The sequence below is a fragment of the Balaenoptera musculus genome, chromosome 16, assembly GCF_009873245.2.
Source record: "Balaenoptera musculus isolate JJ_BM4_2016_0621 chromosome 16, mBalMus1.pri.v3, whole genome shotgun sequence".
Taxonomy (NCBI): domain Eukaryota; kingdom Metazoa; phylum Chordata; class Mammalia; order Artiodactyla; family Balaenopteridae; genus Balaenoptera; species Balaenoptera musculus.
Window position 1 is genome coordinate 64,294,294 of NC_045800.1, and position 18,290 is coordinate 64,312,583.

Sequence of the window (18,290 nt, forward strand, 5' to 3'; positions counted from 1 at the left end):
GCACTGTAGTGAACCTGGGGTACATTATAATAGACGTTGCTTAATATAGTCCCGGCCCTCCCTCTGTTGGAGTTAATGGTTCAAACCATTAAACTTCTGAGGACCCCCGCTTCTGGGACTTCCTGATTTCACAAGAAAAGAATGTATTTAATTTAGTGATGAATCAGGATCAAGAATTGCCATGTTTATTTTTTTTAATAATGAAAATCCATAAGAGTTTAAAATATGCTGAGACACACCTAGCTTAGCAAACACCATGGAACTCCACGTATCTCTGAAGTCACACATAAACTAGCCAGCACCTGAGTGCTGGTTGGCCCCCTTTGGCACTGGAACACAATAATTTATTAAGCTTCAATACTTAATAAGTGTGCACAAATATCATGCAAACGTACAGCCGTACTCACTAACGAAAAGTGTATTAGAGTCTTAGACGTATACAAAACATCTTGTAAACAAAAGGGAAGAGGTTGGTATTTTCTGTACAAAATATGCAGGCTTTCCTTTTTTTTAATAATCTGTAAGATGCATCATACTTCGGGCATTTTCAAAAAGTGAAAACTGTATAAAAATAAATATTCTATTTACAAACACACACACAGGCCAATCCCAGGTTAGAGGCATCACTGCAAAACAAAAACAAACACAAAACAACATGGAGTTAGTGTCAGTTGGTCTATGAGTGTTTATTTCCCTTGTGGGAAACGAGGTGGGTCTTGTCCTGGGTTGGATGGGAGCTTTGGGTAGGGGAACGGGGAGAGCCAGGAACCCCCTTCGTTCCAAGACCCTGGTGCTGACTCTCAGCATCCTGAGGGTGGGAAACCACTTTCTCTTTCCAGTCATTCCCCATCCTGGCCACTAGAGGGCACTTTCTCCCTATGCTGCCTTCGGAGGCCTGGTTGTTGAATTAACTGCATCTTCCAAAATGAATTTATGGTGTGAACCAACAGACACCAGGCTCTCTAGTTGCTTCTCCCAGACATTGTAGCTCTCGAGAGTAGGCTGTTCTTCCCTTGCTAAGCCCAACCATTTCCATCTCCTAACCATCCACAGCAACCTTGAAGAAGAAAATCTTTTTTCTTAGGGGACACACCCCTTTCCTTCTTCTTGGAGCTAACTAGGTCTACAGGAACTCACCGAGAGGGCGAGGCACGGCGAGAGAGACAGATTCTTGGGGAGGCATCTCCCTTGAGGGCTGAGCTTTCCCTTTCTCTGGTTAGGGGTGCTTTAGGTACCTGGGTGGTTTCATTGCTTTTACTGAGTCCCGTGAACTAATGAGATTGTGGGCCCTTAGCCGGAGGATTGTATTCATCTCACTGTAAGTGTGACTGCTGTCACTGGGCAGGACTGGATTAGCTAAGCGCACACTCTCAGGCAGGTAGTGGACTCCAGCCCTTTAAGGAGGAGGAACCCACACCTTGAGACCTCAGTGATAAAGGGCTGGCAAGAAGCCTCTGAGCAGGAGGCAAGGTGGAGGGAGGCCGTGGGCAGGACTGCGTGGCAGCTGCTACCTTTGCCAGGACCAGGCTGGGCTCTGGATTAGCAAACCAGTGGCCCTGGTCATGCCGGGGAGCCTTGCACTTTGGAGGCCCTGGAGGAGTGGGGTGATTGCATGTAAGGGCACAGCCCAGTGCTGTCAGATGGCTTTAATGATGGCAAATGCAGGGGCAAGTGTGAATAAATGAAACCTCATTGTTTGTAGGAATTCTGGGAACCCAAGAGAGGTTGGGCTGCAGGTCTCATGTGCAGAAGCATGGAGCTCTGACAGCTTAAGTTCAAAGGGCAAGGTAGAGTGGTGAGCTGGCCAATCTCTAGGAGAAGGTATAGAATCTATGTGACTTTATAGTTTAAACAACTTAGATTTCCTATATCTGGATAAGGGCTTAAATGGCCTCTTATGAACACTATGAGACTAGCTAATAATAACTAATTTTAAAACATGGTTTAGAACTCCTTGCAGGAGAAGTATTGTATAACTTAACCACACAAAGCATAAAGACGTCATCTGTCTGGCTACATGGAAATTCCATACACTCGGGTTTGCGGATGCCTTAAAAATCATTTTTAAATGTTCTCAATTTTGTGCAGTGAGTGGGATGTTTAATGGGCACCCTGCCTGTGGGATCGTTCCTTTTTTGACCCATGTCTTGCTACCTCATCTGCAGAAAGGCCCAGAATGGAAATCGTGCATGCTTTATCCCACCATAGAGAAAGGAGCCCAAGGACACCTCTGCTCCAAGGCACCAGAACCCTGGGAAACCTTACCTTATTCCAGCAGCCCTGGACTGGCAAGCCGTCTTCACCCTGCAGTGAGGAAGGAAGGCAGACGGCTCAGACTCTGCGGGATGGCCCACCAAGCAGCAGGACAGGGGGAACAAGGGCCACAAACATTGCGGCAGCTGACCAGGGTGCGGCCCCCCTGATATAGTCTGTTTCTTTTCTCTACGCCAGGGCCGAGCCGAAAGGAGGCAGGAAGCAAGCCCACCCATCTGCCCACTGGCCAAACTCACATGTAATTACAGTGCACGGCCAAGACGGGCTGTCCTAGCCTGTGGGCTCAGCAAGCAGAGGTGACCTGAATGCTGTGGAGAGGACAGACCAGAGGCCTGCTGGTCTCCCCTCGGGCTGTACTGAGTGCGGGGTGCCCGTGGGCGTCACTCAGCGCTTGGGGGCCTCAGTTTCCTCCTCCATAAAACCTGGGGAAGGTGCAGCTCTATGAAACGACCGCCCCCCACTTCTCCCATTCTCTGATTTTTTCTCTCTTCCTTAGCAGCTGGGGGAGGACATCTAGGCAATTCCCATCTGGTGATCAGTAAGGAGGAGGAGGGGTGATTTCACAGGCATTGCAACGTGGGCCTGAGGTGCCTTCAGCAAGGAGGCAGGGCTCCTGGCACAGCCATTGCTGGGGACTTGGGGGGAAGAGGCAGTGGTGGAATGGGAATCCACCGGGTGCCGCTTGTCCCCTTTGCCGGTGCACCTGCGGAGCTCCTGCAGCCTCAGGACGTCCCGAGTCTCCTGGGCCCTGCTATCCTGGCTGCTCTGGCACTCCCTGCGGGAACCTAGAAACCACTGAGAGGCAGGTCGAGGGGGTGAGGTTGAACCAGGGCAAAGATCTGGTTCTCAGTCTGGGTCTGTTAGAATTGCAGCCCAGATTCTAGAACTCCAGGCTCCAGGGCAGAGAAAGAGATGCACACGGGGTTTCAGGGGACCGCAGCAAGTGGTCAGCCCCCGCGAAGCCGGAACGGGAGCACCCTGTGCCCTGGGCCTACTCATCCACCCATGACAGGTGCCGAAGCCACTCACCTGGCATCCAGCAGACAGCCGGCCCTGCACGGGGGCCGCAGAAGTCTAGTTACCTTGTACTAAAATTCCTGATCAACAGCCCCCCTGCCCCGCCCCACGTCCACAGTAACACAGCGCAGGAGACGGCGAACAGCAACAATGAGAAACAAGAAAGGCAAGGCATGTACACTTCCACAGCGAAAGTAACACACAAATGTTACTGGAGAAAATGCCAGTTTGCATTAAAGGTCAAATCAAGATAACTTTCATTGTCCCTTTTGGGTTGGGGAGGGTCTGCAGGGCGAGGTGGTGCATCCCAGGGTTCCATGAAGCCCTCTGTCCCTTTCCCCAGCCCGCCACAATGCGACACTTCACACGGTCTCTGGAAGGGAGAGGAGCCTCCGTGGACCACAGGGGCATTCCCATTGGCACGTGGGTGGTGGCAGGGGGGACAGAGGAGGGCTGGGCAGGCAGAGGGGAGTGACGGTGTGTGGGTGAGAAGCAGGGAGGCCAGGGCTGCAGCCGGCAGAACTCAAGTGTTCAGATCGTGGGAAGGGTCACGGCAGAGCGGACGCCTGGCTGCTGGTTAACGGAGGTGCTGCGGAGGGCGCGGGAGATCCCACGGCTGAGAAAGGCGCCCGTGCGGTGCGCGCTGCATGCTGGGGGTTCGGGGTGGGGGTGGGGAAGGTGGGGAGCGGGGCGGGGGCGTGGGAAGGTGGGGAGTGCGGCGGGAATGGGAAGTTTGCGACGCTGCTTACTCTGCCGTCCTTTGTGTTGCCTGTGTGGTCCTAAAAAGTCCCTTCAAGGGGCTCTGTGGTCACCTGTCAGGGTCACACAGCATCTTTTTTTAAAATAGCTTTTTCTCTTCTTTTCAAAGATCATTCCTGTGTGACCCTGGGGTGGGGATGTGAGGCTGGGAATGCTCATCTGACAATTACTGGTACGAAACTAGATCCATGAGCTCCAAACCTCCTCCAGAAATTTAGGAGAGCAGGAAGTTTTCGAGCCAGTTGCCTTGGAGTGAAGTGCCATCTTCTGCTTCCCCTGCAGTATGTTGAAAGGATTGCTGTAGGAGCCTCGGGTGTCCCTGCTTGGAGAGGGAGTGGGCCCAGCGGCACCAGAACTGCCACCACTTAGGTGGGACATGCTTGGGAGTGGGTCCTAAATGTCTCCCCTCCCTCCCTGCCTCTCCCTTCCCTTCCTCAACCTTTCCAGGTTCTTCCAGACCTTTCGGTTGTGAACCACCTAAAGATGAAAAAAAAAGGGAAACTAAGGGAGGGTCTTGTAGTGTCTTCTGGGATTTAAGCAAAAAGGATGAACCCTACAGGATCTAGAATCCTAATTTTGGACCATCTCCTGGTTCTGGGGGTGTCACCGGGGCAGTGAACCCAGATCTATGCTGGAAGAACAGTCAGGGTACCCCCTCCTCTACTTTGGTTCTAGAACTCCTCATTCTGCCCCGTGTTTATAAGGTGCCCATCTTTCCTCTGCTAAATCGTGCGATGCTGGAGTGGAGAGGGACATGGGGCCAACTCAGGCATCTCACTGAAATGTTTTGCCAACGCTTTTCCAACTAACTGCAGTGTGTGAAGGAAGAGAAGTCACAATCCTAATAACTTGTCCTGATATTCCACTTCCCTGCCTTTCTTTCTGGTGGCAGGTTTGTCTAGAAGCAGTTCTGAAAGGAGGGTCTGATGCAGCTAAGGTTGGCATCGGGTGGGGAGGGCCGCTCACATTAAGGTGATGGGCTTTTGAAGCAGCTGCAGGAGGAAGCCAAGAAAGCATCCCGGCAGACTCTGCATGCAAGAGGGGAACGTGGCGGGAGCCCCCTGAGGACCAGCTAAGGCAGGGTGACCCTTGGTGTCTACAGAGTGAAGAGTGACAAGCGGGAGTGTGCCGGGCAGCGGGAGAGGCACACAGGCACAAACCGCACACGTGGGGAAGCCCACACTGGCCATGCAGGCAAGGGAGGGTGATGCCATACCAGTGGGCACGGGGCATCCAGTCCGTCCAGCCCTGGTAACCCCGGCTCCCCTTTCTCTCCTTTAAAACCTCGGTGTCCCTGTTCACAAAACCAACCACGATGATTATTTAGGTCAAGGCTGGCCAGCTCCGACTGTGGCGTGGAGAGGCCCAGTCCTACCCTGGCCAGGATGCAGGACCCTCGAGGCATCTACAAGTAAACCCCAGATCCCAGCTGATTCCCGTCTCCCCGGTTCAGCTTTTGTGCTCTCTCTGGCTCCTGGGAGAGTTGAGCTTTGGAACATGTACATCCAGCCCCCTCTCCATCTAGACTCACTTGGAGGAAACACAGGTGAACTTCAACTTTAGTGCATCATAATTTCAGGACCTTCAAATGGGTTGAGGGACACTTGAGAAGCCCGGCATATGTGCCACGAATCATTCCTCGTTGGCTGGTTTGGGAAGGCTTCGTGGGGTTCTGTCTACAGATTTTGGTCTGCAGCTTTACAGGTTTTAGCGGGATGGCTGGTGAGCATTGGGAGGCTGTGTATAAAAGCCCCTTTCTGGCCTCATTCTGCCCAGTTTGGGGCATAGATGGCCCTCAGGAAACGCTAACCCCCCGGTGTCCTGCATCCTGACCAAGTGGGGATTCAGACAGCTTGAACTGCTGGCCACAGAGGTGGCCGTGAAACGAAGAAGGCAAATGGGGGGTGGGTTTCACAATTGCTACACTGGCTTCCAAAGCCAGCCTGGAGCTAAGAGCCGAGGCCTGCTCCCAAATCCCTTTCCTCGTGGTGTCTCCGTTTCCACACATCAATTGTTCGGCATCTTCAAAGGAAAGGGCTTTAGCGGGAATTACTTGCAGCTGTGGTTTTAGGGCAACACCAACAGCAGGCAGAATTTCATCAGTCACATGAACAGGTTGGTTTTGGTAGCATCAGTGGAGACATTTGGTTTTCATCTTTTTATTTGCCTTCTTTGTTTCCAGCTTGCAAACCTCAAGGAAAAACCCAGAACAACCAAGTGATAGATGGAAACATACCAATGGACAGGGGGCATCTAATCCAGGCGCTCCTTGGTCTCCCTTATCCCCCTTAGGCCCTCTAGAGCCTTTCTTCCCCCTCTCCCCCTGTAAATAATGGTTTAGTCCAAGAAAAAAAAATAACATCAAAACTTTAGGATCAATTCATGTGTTAACATTAGAGACAGAAAAAAAAAAAATGAAAGAGGGAAAAATAGATTCTCTCAATTAGGATATTCTCCCCAGTAGGATTAGGGGTCAGTCCCTTAGCCCACCCCTCGAAGAACCTGAGAATTTGGCTAAGGCAGGTGTGGAGGGGCTGGGGAGCAATAGGGCTGAGAGCCAGAGGTGGGAGGAAATGCAGATGGACGATACTGGTTGCCAGTTTTGCTAATTCTGAGCCCAGAGTGCATCTATAATGAACAGGGGGACCCACTTCCTTCTCTTTGAGGGTTCATTTTTGAAAGGGTCTGGCCTGACAGCTTTTGTCCCAACTGGTTTTCGTCCCTTTGATATTCTATGAGGAGGTAAGGTGATTTTGTTTAGAGCCCTGGGGTGTGTGTCTGCATGTGGATGTGAATGCGGCATGTAGGCGTGTGCACATACATGGTTGTGCATGTGTGTATATGAGCTTGCGCATGTGTACACAAGTGTGTGTGTTTACTAGTGTGTGCTCGCACGTGTGTGTACAAGTGCATGTGTGTATGTGTGTGTCCAGGGCTCACAGGTGGCACCTGGTTCTCAGCTGGGTCCTCCCGTTTTATGTGTGTCTCTGGTCCATCCTGGTCTGAAGTCATAGCCAGCTATTTGTATATGGGTATGTTGGTTCAAGAAATTCATTTGTTTCTGAAAAGCTTCAGTAAACATCGTCTTTCTAAACTGAACCCTATTTTGTATGTGTCAGGGTCACTCTCCATTTAAAGCGGGGCTATGGGAAATTCTTTGTAATGAATTTGAGTTTGGATTTTTATATGTTGGGTTTCTCTATAAAGGGGTCAAGTGTGCCCTTGGAGAGTCTTCCTGGGAACTCTCCTCCTCTACAGAAGGCCAGTTGTCTAATGCTTGGGGGCTTCCACAGTGTCCCTTGGGGTGGGCGGCCAAGTGGTCAGAGCAAACGCTTGGAGCCAGAATAGGATTTGCCTCTTATCAGCCACGTGACTTTGGGAACTTATTTAACCTCTCTGAGCCTCAGTTTCTTCATCTGTAAAATGGGGATAATAACACCTCCCTCAAAACTTTGTTGCGACACGTATAGCTGATTCACTTTGTTATACAGCAGAAACTAACACACCATTGTAAAGCAGTTATACGCCAATAAAGATGTTAAAAAAAAAACTTTGTTGCGAGGTCTTTGTGCACATTTAGTGCTTAATACTAAATGTGCACTAATACAGTAGGTGCTCAGTAAATGACAGTGGCTTCATAAAGATAGCAGTAACGATCGCTACTTCTTGTCAGCCAGTATAGGAGCCAAGGCTGCTGCCAGCGGCACGGTCTTGTGTCTACCGTGTTCCCGCAGTGGAAGGCTGCAGGGTTCCTTAGAGGGAGGCAATGGATAAGGATACTTCTGACATTTCTCCAGGTCTTTGGAAATTACCCACATTTCTTGATTCCAGAGGTTGCCTGCAATTGCCAACACATCTTTCTAAGTGAGTTTTCTAAAATGCAGATGCTTACTTAGAAAATGAGATGTGTTCAAGAGGAAACGTGTATATGCATCTTAGGGGTCATCTCATTGGCTCTAAGATACGCCCACCAATGAGGAAGTCATGGCACGATTAATCTGCAGACAGTGGACAAGCAAAACCACTAGCTGTTTGGAGGGGGAAGCCCCATGGGAAACTTTCTCAGGAATGTGGCCCCTTATTCTCTTTGGGTCAGGCCAGTGCAAAAGTGAGCAAAGTTCCCTAAATTCAGAGGGTGAGAGAAGCTCCTGGGGAGTGGGGGACGGTGATGATGTGCCTGTGGGTAACAGAGGGTCAGCGGTGGTCCCTTCAGGATGGGAAACTTGCACTCTGGCCCGTCATGTTCTAAGGGCACAGGAAATAGCCTTCATTGGGTGCCCCTTGAAGACAGTAGAGTAGTAACCTCACCTCCATCCTCCCTGCTCCCCTCTCCCGAAGAGGACACAAAAAGGGCCCTGGTGCAGAGGGGATTCTAGCTGGTACGGGAGAGGGGCAAAGAGAGTCAAGCAGCAGGGGTTTCTTAAAAAAATAAACAAATGTACAAAACTGCGTTTAGAGGAAATAAATTGAAGTTGGGGGAGTGGAAGGGAAAGGATGCAGGCTACGGGATTATTATAATGGGGTGAACGTATCTAGAGGGAGAAATAGTGAAGGAGTAAAGGAAAGAAGAAGCAGGCCCAGGCCGATAGAGAGAGCAGAGGAGGGAGAGCTAGGAGGTAAGGGGGCCTGGGGAAGCAAGACACGCACACACACAAGTGTGCACACACATGCACGCACACATGTACACCCAGGCACACACGTGCACTCTCCCACACTCACACACATGTACACACACACACACACACACACACCCAGATGGCACCTCTCGCAGAGTGGCAGGAGCCTCACTGCACGCTCTTGGACCTTTCAGTTGGCTGGCTTGCAGGCAGCTCCACGGTTACACCCAATTTTCCTGGTACCCAAATTGCCAAATTCACACCACCCTTTATCCTCTGATGGACTGTTTCATCCTAAAAGTGGCTCCTGGGCCAAATTCACAGAGCTGTTAAGGGACAGGAGAATGCCCCTAGTGACAAGGACAGAATTTTTCCCCTGGCATGTGTGTCCCCTTGGAAAACTGCCTATCTTGGGCTCTGGGCCTTGGCCATCAATACAAGGACCGTCCTCCTTCCATGAGCAGAAAGGAGACTCCAAGACCATCCTCTGGCGGGACTTGGAGAAGCATGGCTTTAAGGCTGTGAGATAGGATAACAGACGCTGGGGCACCCGCCCGAGCCTCTCTGACGGGGACCCTGGGTGTGATGGGGGCAAAGTTTGGGAGCCCCCTTCCACATCGGTGGGCACGGGGGTTTTGAACATCTCCAGCTTCACCTCCACAAGAAACAGTGAAGCTTCCAACCAGAATGTCATCTAAGCACTCCTGGCCTTTTACTTTGACGAAAGTGTCAGCTTTCTGAGCTTCCAGGCAGCAGAAAACACTGGTCAGGGCACAGCGCTGACTCTGCCTGGACCTTTCTTCATTTTGGAGGCTTTTATTACCAAGCCCTCATCTCTCCCCTCAGAAGTCCTTTTAGGGCCGGTGGTATAAAGAGGTCTGGAAGAGAAGGTGAGATGTAGGTGGGACTCTTCTAGGACGTTCTGGCATCCAGAGAGTCAGATGTCTTGGATGGAAGAATAAGCTGGTCCTTGATTTGGAAACCTGCCCTTCAGAAGAAGTCGACTGGTTCTTTATGGTGCACTCAGAGGAAGGTTCAGGTACCTTGCCTGTTTTCTGGACTTGACTTTTACTAAGTGACATATTGCTGATTTATATGTGGGGCTGGGGGAAGTGTATAAAACCTTGGACACGGCAAGTGGAGAAGAAATATTTCCCCACTGGATCGTGGGGACTCAGCGGCTTATTCAATGACCTCGGTTCCTTGAGCATCAGAGCCACCAGCCTCCCGCCCCCTGTCCACCTGCCTGCCCTCTAGAGCACAGTCACCACCACTGGGAGGACTAGCTTTGCAGCCTTCAAATGCCCAGTGCCTCAAGCCAACTGAAAAAGTCATAAGAGATAGGTTTAACAAGTGTTAGTCGAATTAACAAAAAACACTGGAACACTTCAGACATAAATTAGAAAGGAGGTTAGTATGTCAACTGAGAGGTGCAATGATCAATTATTTTAGTGGCCTAAATTCTTGGATGCCACAGTAACGAAGGTGGGCTTCCCAGCCTGCCTGAACAGGCTGGCCCATTTCTGGAAGTAGGTCTGTTTATTCCAGGGGTTTCTAGACTTGGGCTCCCCATGGATGGTCTGGGAGAGGTCGCTCTGCCCCTTCCTTCTTGTTCATAGAATATATGGGACAAATTGATTGCTTTTGACCAGCTGCCAGAAAGGGAAATTTAGGAATATGGAAGCGTTCAATAAATCGATCTTAAATGGAAGAGACTTGCATTGATGCCAGATATAAACGTACAGATTCCGGCATGTTCTAGCCATAAACACGGCTATCGGTGTTCAAAGATCAGTGGAAGGCCTGGGTTCTGGAAGCCACCTGCTCTGTCTCTAACACTCCTGGGAACTCAGAACATGTTATCATAGTTCAGGGCCTCGTTTCTCCATCGGTTCGTCCCACTCCTCTTTTACCTCTAAGATCCTTGCGTATTATTCCCACTAGAAGATGCTCTTGGGCTTCTAGGGGACGTGCATCCCACTGAGAACCCCTGTGATGAGGCAGCCAATGAGACATTCTAGAAAGGAACCCAAAAGTCATCCCTCGGTCAGATGGAGTGAGATGATCTCTCCTGGGTACAAATGTGCCACGTGTCATGTGCCATCAGGTGGCTGTGGGTGCTGTGGACACTCAGTAACTGCGTCCTGGTGAACATGGCAGAAACCAAAGGGACAGCTGGGGACCTCGAAAGGCACGATTTGTTTCATAGTCCTGCCGATTCTTCCCAAGAGAAATAATGGCTGGGATAGTTTTTTAAAGGATTGGCTGTGTACAACAGCTGTCTGCTTGTTCTTGGAACTGGGATTTATTTTCTCTCTCACCAGTGGCCTGGGATGCCTGGTAAAACTAAGTGTCAGAAGACTAGGACTCAGCAACGATGGATATAAAAGTATCATTTAGGGGCCCATTATCAGGGCAACCTAGAGAGAGCCGGGCACATGACTCCTGTTACTGGATGGCAATGCTAATCTGATGGCTTCCCTGGGATTCAGCCTCCCTTTTCCACGCGGAAAAATACATGCTTCAATTTCAAGATTAGGTCCCGGGCTCCCTGTATGCTATGGATGAAGCCCCTCACTATAAAGCCTTTTAATTTAGGATGATTTATCTGGAAAAACTGTATTTCCATGTTGGGTCAGGAATCCCCAGTTGGTCATTCCACCTCACCATGATGACATTAGTAAACAGAGCCAAAGTACGAGGACTCAGACTCACCCGGTTTCCTTTGTCCCCGGGTGGTCCGTGTAAACCCTGCAATAAATCAGAGAAACGAAGACACGTTAATGAGAAAGCACAGGATGGCTGTACAGTCCTTCCTTCCAGGCTCATAAAGCTCTTTACCGGTGCCTAATTCATCGGAGACAGGCTTAATTATCCCCATTTTACAGAAGGGGGACAAAGGAGAAAACTGCTCAAGGAACTTGACCTAGAGACAGATAACGAGTTATGGGTCAAGTCAAACACAGTTTTGGTTTTCTCACTCTGCACCAATGCCCTGGCCTGCGGCCGAGTTCTTCTAGATGGTTCATGCTGAGGACACGGTCTGAGCACAGAGACCTTTCCTGGAAGGGCAGGTATTCGCATGGCTCTCCCACCAGCCTCTTGCTAGAAAAATGACTCCAAAGCTCCTGAGCCCCTCTTTTCAAGGTGCCAGCTGCTCCCCTTGTCTGTAGCTGGGGAGTGGGCACAAGGCAGAGGCTGGCCAGAGGTGCCTACTTAGCCAAAGCACAGCCGAGCATGGAACCCACGGACAAGTGTATGACCTTCAAGCGGGTGGGAAACCAAAGTCCTGGCTCTCGTAGGCGGCCGACTTCTATAAGCCAGCAAGGAGACGTCGGCTGCAAATGGAAAGCCAGTCCCGTGGGAAGCTGCCCGTCTCAGGAGACGTCCCCTTGCCTCATGGTGATCTGGACCTGGTTCGGTCCCTCCTCGAGGGTAGGGGCCGTGGCACAGTCACCTGTGAGACCCCCGCTGCCTTGAGCACAGAGCCCTGCCGCGGAAGGTGCTCATCTGTGTTTGCTACAGCCAGTCAGACGGTGCACACGGCTGAAGACACGGCTCCCTAACGGGGGCCGTGTGCTCCAGGGTTCGCCTCTAGCGGTGCCCGGCGGGGACGTTCTAGAGCGTGGGCTAGTGGCTGTTGGCTGCTTCCACTGCCACAGAACTGAGAGCTGTCGCTTGGCCCTGGATTTTTTGCCCCAGGCTCTGGGTATTCTGTTTTGACAGTGCTTCTGTGGGGGACCAGGGCAGGTGGAGAGCAACCTCTGATCCCACGAGACTTACAGGAAGCCCAGCTGCTCCCGTTGGTCCTGTCATCCCAGGGTCGCCTTTGCTGCCCTGAAACCGGAGAAAGAACACATAAGCCTTCTCTGACATGGTAACAACCTCCCGTCAGCCATTTTCTGTTTTCATACAAAACTTGGGAAACCTTTCCAGTCTCTTCAAAGAGACCCCCCCGCCCCACAAGGAAGCAAGGGCGGGGTGAAGGTGGGGTGACTGCTGAGGACTCTGCCCCGAGGAGGGGGCTGGGAAGCCTCTCTCACCCTCCCTCCACGGAGCCTGGCCCCCCAAGGCCCTTAGGAAGGACTGGACAGTGTCTAGCGGGGGTGCTAGCTGGCCAGAGGCAGAAGCAGGGGAGGAGAACACGGAGCAGGAAACGGGCACGGACAAGGGAGACGGGGGAGAACGGGGAGAGGAAGAGAGCTCCGATTTCTCTTTGAAGCTGTGTCACCCCTCGGAGCAGCCACCCTGGTTCCCCAAGTGGCTGGTGATCTCAGGGAAGCCCACGCGTCTCTCCAGAAGCTCCCCACCCTCTCCTCCCTCCCCTCCGCCAGCTGTGGGATCCGAGAGCACAGCGACAGAGCCCCCGGCGGCAGAGGGCAAGAGGGAGAGCTGCTCCCGCAGGCGGAGAGCCCAGCAGACGGCCACTCAGAGGTCCAGCACCCGAGCTGGCCCCCCAGCGACCCTGGGCCCCGCGGTGCGGAAACTGGGCCTGGCTGGGAGGAGCTGATGCCCGGAACTCCTGCCTCCGCCCGCCGCCCGGGCTGCGGGAGACGTGACCCACGGAAGCCGGCCTGAGGCCCAGGTCTCCTGGCTTCCTGATGTCTCCCAGGTTTTCTAACACCACCTGGCAATCTGTTTCATGCCGTATCCCTAAATCACTGCAGAATTGAGGCGTGTCCGGTGACAGCAGGGCCTGGGGCCTTGTGTGGCGCCTGGGACCGATGCCAGGTGACCGGAAGCTGAGTGAAGGAAGCTCTCCAAGTCTCGGTCCACTTGTAGCTACAAAATGAGCACCTCAGGCCTGCCTGCCCCGCCATGGGCTGGGAGGATCATCAAGAGAAGACATGGATGAGGTGCTTGCCGGGTCGAGGAGGAACGGATCGGGGCTGAGATGGCTGGGCTGACGCGGTGGCCCTGTGGGCTGCAGGCGCAGGGGCCGAGGACCCGAGGCTGAGAGGGGCAGCAGGGCCCCTTGTCCTGGTGGTCCAGGCTCCCGGCTCGCTGAGCACTCACCCTCTCTCCCTTTGGTCCCGCTGGGCCTGGAACTCCAATTGGTCCTGGAGTACCCTGGGGAGGTGAAAGAGCGCAGAGGTGAGGGTCCTGACGCCGAGGGGAGCCCCGGGAGCCCCGCGCGACACCTGGAGATGAGCAAGGTCCAGAGGCCCAGTTTTCAGGGTTGGCGAGGCCAGGCTTGTTCAGGGCGGTCATTGGACTGGGCCGCGTTCCTGTTTGGGTTTGGGGGCCTCGGGGAGAGAGCGCCTCCCCCCTGCCTCAGAGCCAGATTTGAGGAAGGTACCCCTTTGGTTTCACAACCAAGCTTGCCAAGGCTGAAAACGGCAGAACAGTTGCTTAGTTTGCTCCCAGAAGCGCTCGGGAGGGAGTCGACGCCATCCCAGGGGTGGGGAGGCCGGGGGCTGGCACCCCTTTGCTGACGCAGCTCCACATGCAGCGGGAGGGTCTTCATGCCACAGAGACCGATGCAGACGCACACACAGAGGCAGGCGTGGGAGGGTCATTCAGCCACCGCCCACTCCACCCGCCCCCACTGTGGGCCCTGGCCCTGGCCTTCAGCCTCCGGCCAGGCCTTCCGTCCCCATCCCAGGCCCTAGGGAACAGGCTGGATTGGAGAGTGGATTAGTATGCTTCGGATGCCTGCTGACACTGGCCCGGCAGGGAGGTGTGTCCTAAGCACTCCTGACTCTGGGCTGCAGCCCAGGGGGGGCAGCTGGAGCATCAGAGCTGTGTTGATTCGAGACACAGCAGGGCTTGCTAAGGCATAATTAAACATCTTCTCCAGGTTCCTAATTTACGGCCCGACTAGACGAAGTCTGTATTTCCAAGCTTCCTATTGCTCTGCCTCGGTGATTATATTTTCTTGCTCAGGACATGAGGACTGGGCGTGGGCCTGTGGGTGGTTCCCGGTGGTGCTCCGAATGTAGCTGTGATAGGCAGGGCAGGAGCAAGGTGGGGAAAGGCTGATTTACTTTACATGAGAATAAAAAAGAGGATAAGATGTTCTCGGTGGCCCCTCTGAGGGAAGAAGGAAAGCTGTGGACATCTGCGGCAGAGTGTCAGAATAGCACTCTGGAGTCACTGGCCAGCTTCAAGTCCTGCCTCAAAGGCCTATAACTGTGATATTGGAGAAGTTTCTTGGCTTCTCTAAGGATCAGTTTTCCCACCTGTAAAATGGGAATAATAGCAGGAGTGTCTGCTTCCTAGGTTGCGGCCAGGTTAGAATGGATGAATACATGTCACACATTTGGTGCTGGGCCTGACACCTAGGAAGTGTCCAGTAAATGTCCTGGCAGGGTAGGATCACTCTTCCCATAAACATTTTCCTTTAAGGTTGTGTTATTGATTTTATAAGAACAAAACCCTTCAGGTCCAAAGGGGACAGAATATATGAATGTGCGCCGCTCCCCTCTGTCCAATATGAATGAAATAAGTAGTTGAGAGGAAAGTCATGGTTTCTCTGATTCCAGCCACAGATAATGCCCCGAGCCCAGACTGGCCACCTGGGAAAGGTGTGCTAGGTGCAAGGAGGATGGAAAGAAAGGGACTGTGGTGGGGGGCAGCTGTGGTGCCACAGGAAGTGAAAGGTGTGGTTGTGACATGCCGTCAGAACACTGAGCTGGGACTCGCCTGTGTGCTCCTAAGTGCTACACCTGCCCTCACCCATCAGTGCGGCCCCCACCCACATACACACCAGACTGGTGGTTGCACAGGACTAGAAAGCCCTTGTGGGCAGACAGGAGATGGACAGAGCTCACAGCATGAAGACAACACAGCATGACGGGCACATACAGACACTTGTGTTTGGTGGGGATGAGTCACGGCCCAGACCCCTAGGGCTGGGGTCCCAGGCTGAAGTCAGCACTCCTTTAGGAACAGAGTCTTTGCTGCTGGAGCAGCCTCCCACCCCACAGCCAGTGTTCTGGAAATTCAGATTTGAGGACCCTGGGTGCATTCTACGGACAGGGAAATTTAGATGAAGGCCAGCTGTCTTTGGTCAAGAGGCCTAAATAAGCACTTCTGAACTGAGCACAGATGGCACTTTCTGGTGTTGGTGGTGGGATAAGGCATGACTCACTGAAAAAATGAGGCCACAGCAGGACAGACGAAAGGGATTACAGGCCAGGGGTGGGGTGGGGGTGGGGTGGGTTGAGGGGTAATGGAGAAGTGACACTCACCGGTGGCCCAGGCCTGCCGTCCAAACCTGAAGCTCCCTGGACAAAGGGAACAGTTTGACCAAAGGAAGGGGAAGGGAGGAATGGGAGGGAGAAAAAGGGACCAGGGAGGGAAGAGGTGAGTGAAGCAGTGACTCTGGACAGACATAAATGCTGGTAATTAAACAAAATGGGAGAAATAAGCTTGGGAGGACAGGTAATGTATTCACATGAAAACCAACAAAAACATGGAGACACTGAGTGCAGTGTGGCCAACTGCTGAGCAAGCTGGGTGGAGATCAGTGCAGGTGGCCGTTCCGATCCTCTGTGCCCCCTGCTCCCCTCTCTCCTTTCATCCTCTCTCAGAAACCTCTCTTCCAAGGGATTGCAGTGTTCCAGGGAAAGAGATATAGAAAGTAAATTCATGGAGAGGTGTCTGGAACCAGAGCTAGTGCATCCTTCCCGGGACCAGTCTTACTTGGTGAAGACACGCCTACATGGCAGGTGGGGCCCAGGTAAGGGTGGTCTTCCCAGCCTTTTTTGCATACCTGTTGAGGCGAGGCCGCACTGGGGGACCCCAGGAGGCTCAGCATTGAATTACAGCATCCAGCTTTGAAATCTGGGTAGAAGCTGGCCTACTTCAACTTCAGCTAGGTGGGAGGAGTTGGGGCCTTGAGTGATAATACTAATGATGCCTGACATTCCTCTGGCATTTGACAGTTTGCAAAGCTTAACGCAAACTCAATCCATTCATATTATCCCAGACAAGGCCTCTTTTATAGAAAAAGCCTTTAGGGGCAGCTGACTGGGACAGAGGTCTAAGGCCATGTATCCCTTGGAATAAACTGTCTGGCAGGTGGGATGCTATTAAGACCCGCTCACTATGCAGCATCCAGTGATATATACAGTGGGAATTAGAGCTCTTGTTCCAATGCTGGGCTATGACGCTGCCCCTACAACCCACCTAGGAGAACAGGGGTACAATTCTCTGATGATGCCAATAAGACAAAGCAGGGAGAGAGCAACTGGGACACTCTAGGCCAGTAAGGACTGAGTTCTTGAAATCTGCTTCCAACTGAGCCTCAGAAACGAGCCTAGGCCTCAGGATTTTTAAAGGTGGGGGAATACCCCCAGGTAAGGGAGGGCAGGGAGCTGCTTCCTCCTGGGGGAAGGGTGTTGGGTAGCAGGATCCTACAGGGCCTCGCTTCTGAGTCTTAGGACCACATAATTCTGGGACCAATCTTGCTTATGGCCTAGAGAGTTGTGGTTCTCAAACCCAGCTACAATGTCAGAATCTCCTGGGGTGATGTTAAATAATACAGATGCCTGGGCCCTACCCCAGCCCAATTCAAACAGAATACAGCATACTTGAAAAGCTCCAGGGGATTCCAATGTGCAGCCAGCACTGAGAACCACTTCTGTAGGGCAAATAAGAGGAACGCAATAGGATGTGCCTGGAAACACAGGCTGCTGATATAGGAAGTAAAACACTGAGGGGAAGCCTAAAAACAGAACTTTAGCTAAACATCCATATACTTTGTCTATGCAGCGTTAATACTGAGTTATCTTGAGAGGTCTGGCGCAGAGGGCATGAACTGGAGTTTTTGGGGCCATACGTGGGCCACTGACATATTTTGTATGGGTTGCAGTATTGCAGATAATTTTGATTTAATATTAGAAAATGAGGAGATATCCCATCAAATGCCAGATGTGTAGCTTCCTTAGAAAAATTAGAATATGCAGAAATACTGGACCCTCATTCCCCCAAAGCAACAGTCAGCTGAACTGAGTAGGGCTCTTACCACAGTCCCCACCACTCCTTATTGTCCCTCTGACGTCCACGTTAGTTGCCCTTTATGAACACTGCTTGCTCTGTTGTTTTCTTAAGCTAGCCAAAGCACTTCTCTGTACCCATGTCTCTATCAAAAGTTGAAAAATTAAAGATAGACTGGGTACTTTTTCTTTCGTCTGGCGCTTGCTTTGTTTATATTACCTGTATGGTCTTCATTTCAACCCCTGACTGAATTCCCCAATGTTCACTAGGGTTATTGGAGCCATGAAGGTGAACAAGGAGAGGTTTGTGGTTGAGTGGGGGTGGGCAGGAAGGCGCTTTAATGGTAAAAAGTACTTAGTCATTTTGGACACAGCTTAAGACATGGGAAAGTGTCTGCTAAAGTCATCAGTTTACTGTAGTCTGTCAAGCGAATCAGCTCCTTAAATATTCCCACATTTGATGCACTAATGAGGTGTAATCATACCTTTTGTTCTTGCTGTTTGGTTGCTGTGATTACATTAACCAGACCTTCAAACCCTGCCAAGCTGGGGCATCTGGGCTTCCCATCATTCCTCTGCTTTTTACAGCTTCCTGGGGGTGGGAACTGGCCTTGTGCCCAGCACAGAGGAAGCCTTAGTGGCTGGAAAGAGCCCTTTGCAAGGCTGTGGCTTCAGTGAAGGA

The 18,290-nt window shown here is 52.0% G+C and overlaps 1 protein-coding gene across 17 annotated transcripts in view; it reads right to left on the reverse strand.

The window, feature by feature from the left end:
* Positions 1-402: 402 nt before the first annotated feature.
* COL13A1 (collagen type XIII alpha 1 chain) overlaps positions 403-18,290 on the reverse strand; it is a 279,468-nt gene continuing 261,580 nt past the window's right edge. For 12 of the 17 annotated variants that reach the window (XR_005016755.1, XR_005016754.1, XR_005016751.1 and 9 more), the window contains 6 exons: positions 15,860-15,895; positions 13,683-13,736; positions 12,450-12,503; positions 11,382-11,417; positions 2,266-5,344; positions 403-626 (listed from right to left, as the gene is read on the reverse strand). Coding sequence is in view for 4 of the 17 variants with exons in the window: in XM_036827811.1 (XP_036683706.1) it covers positions 6,182-6,373; positions 11,382-11,417; positions 12,450-12,503; positions 13,683-13,736; positions 15,860-15,895 (372 nt within the window). In the remaining 13 variants the exon portion in view is untranslated. Of the gene's footprint in view, positions 627-2,265; positions 6,374-11,381; positions 11,418-12,449; positions 12,504-13,682; positions 13,737-15,859; positions 15,896-18,290 lie in introns of those variants that run through there. The other 5 variants (XM_036827813.1, XM_036827812.1, XM_036827814.1 and 2 more) reach the window with 5 other exon arrangements.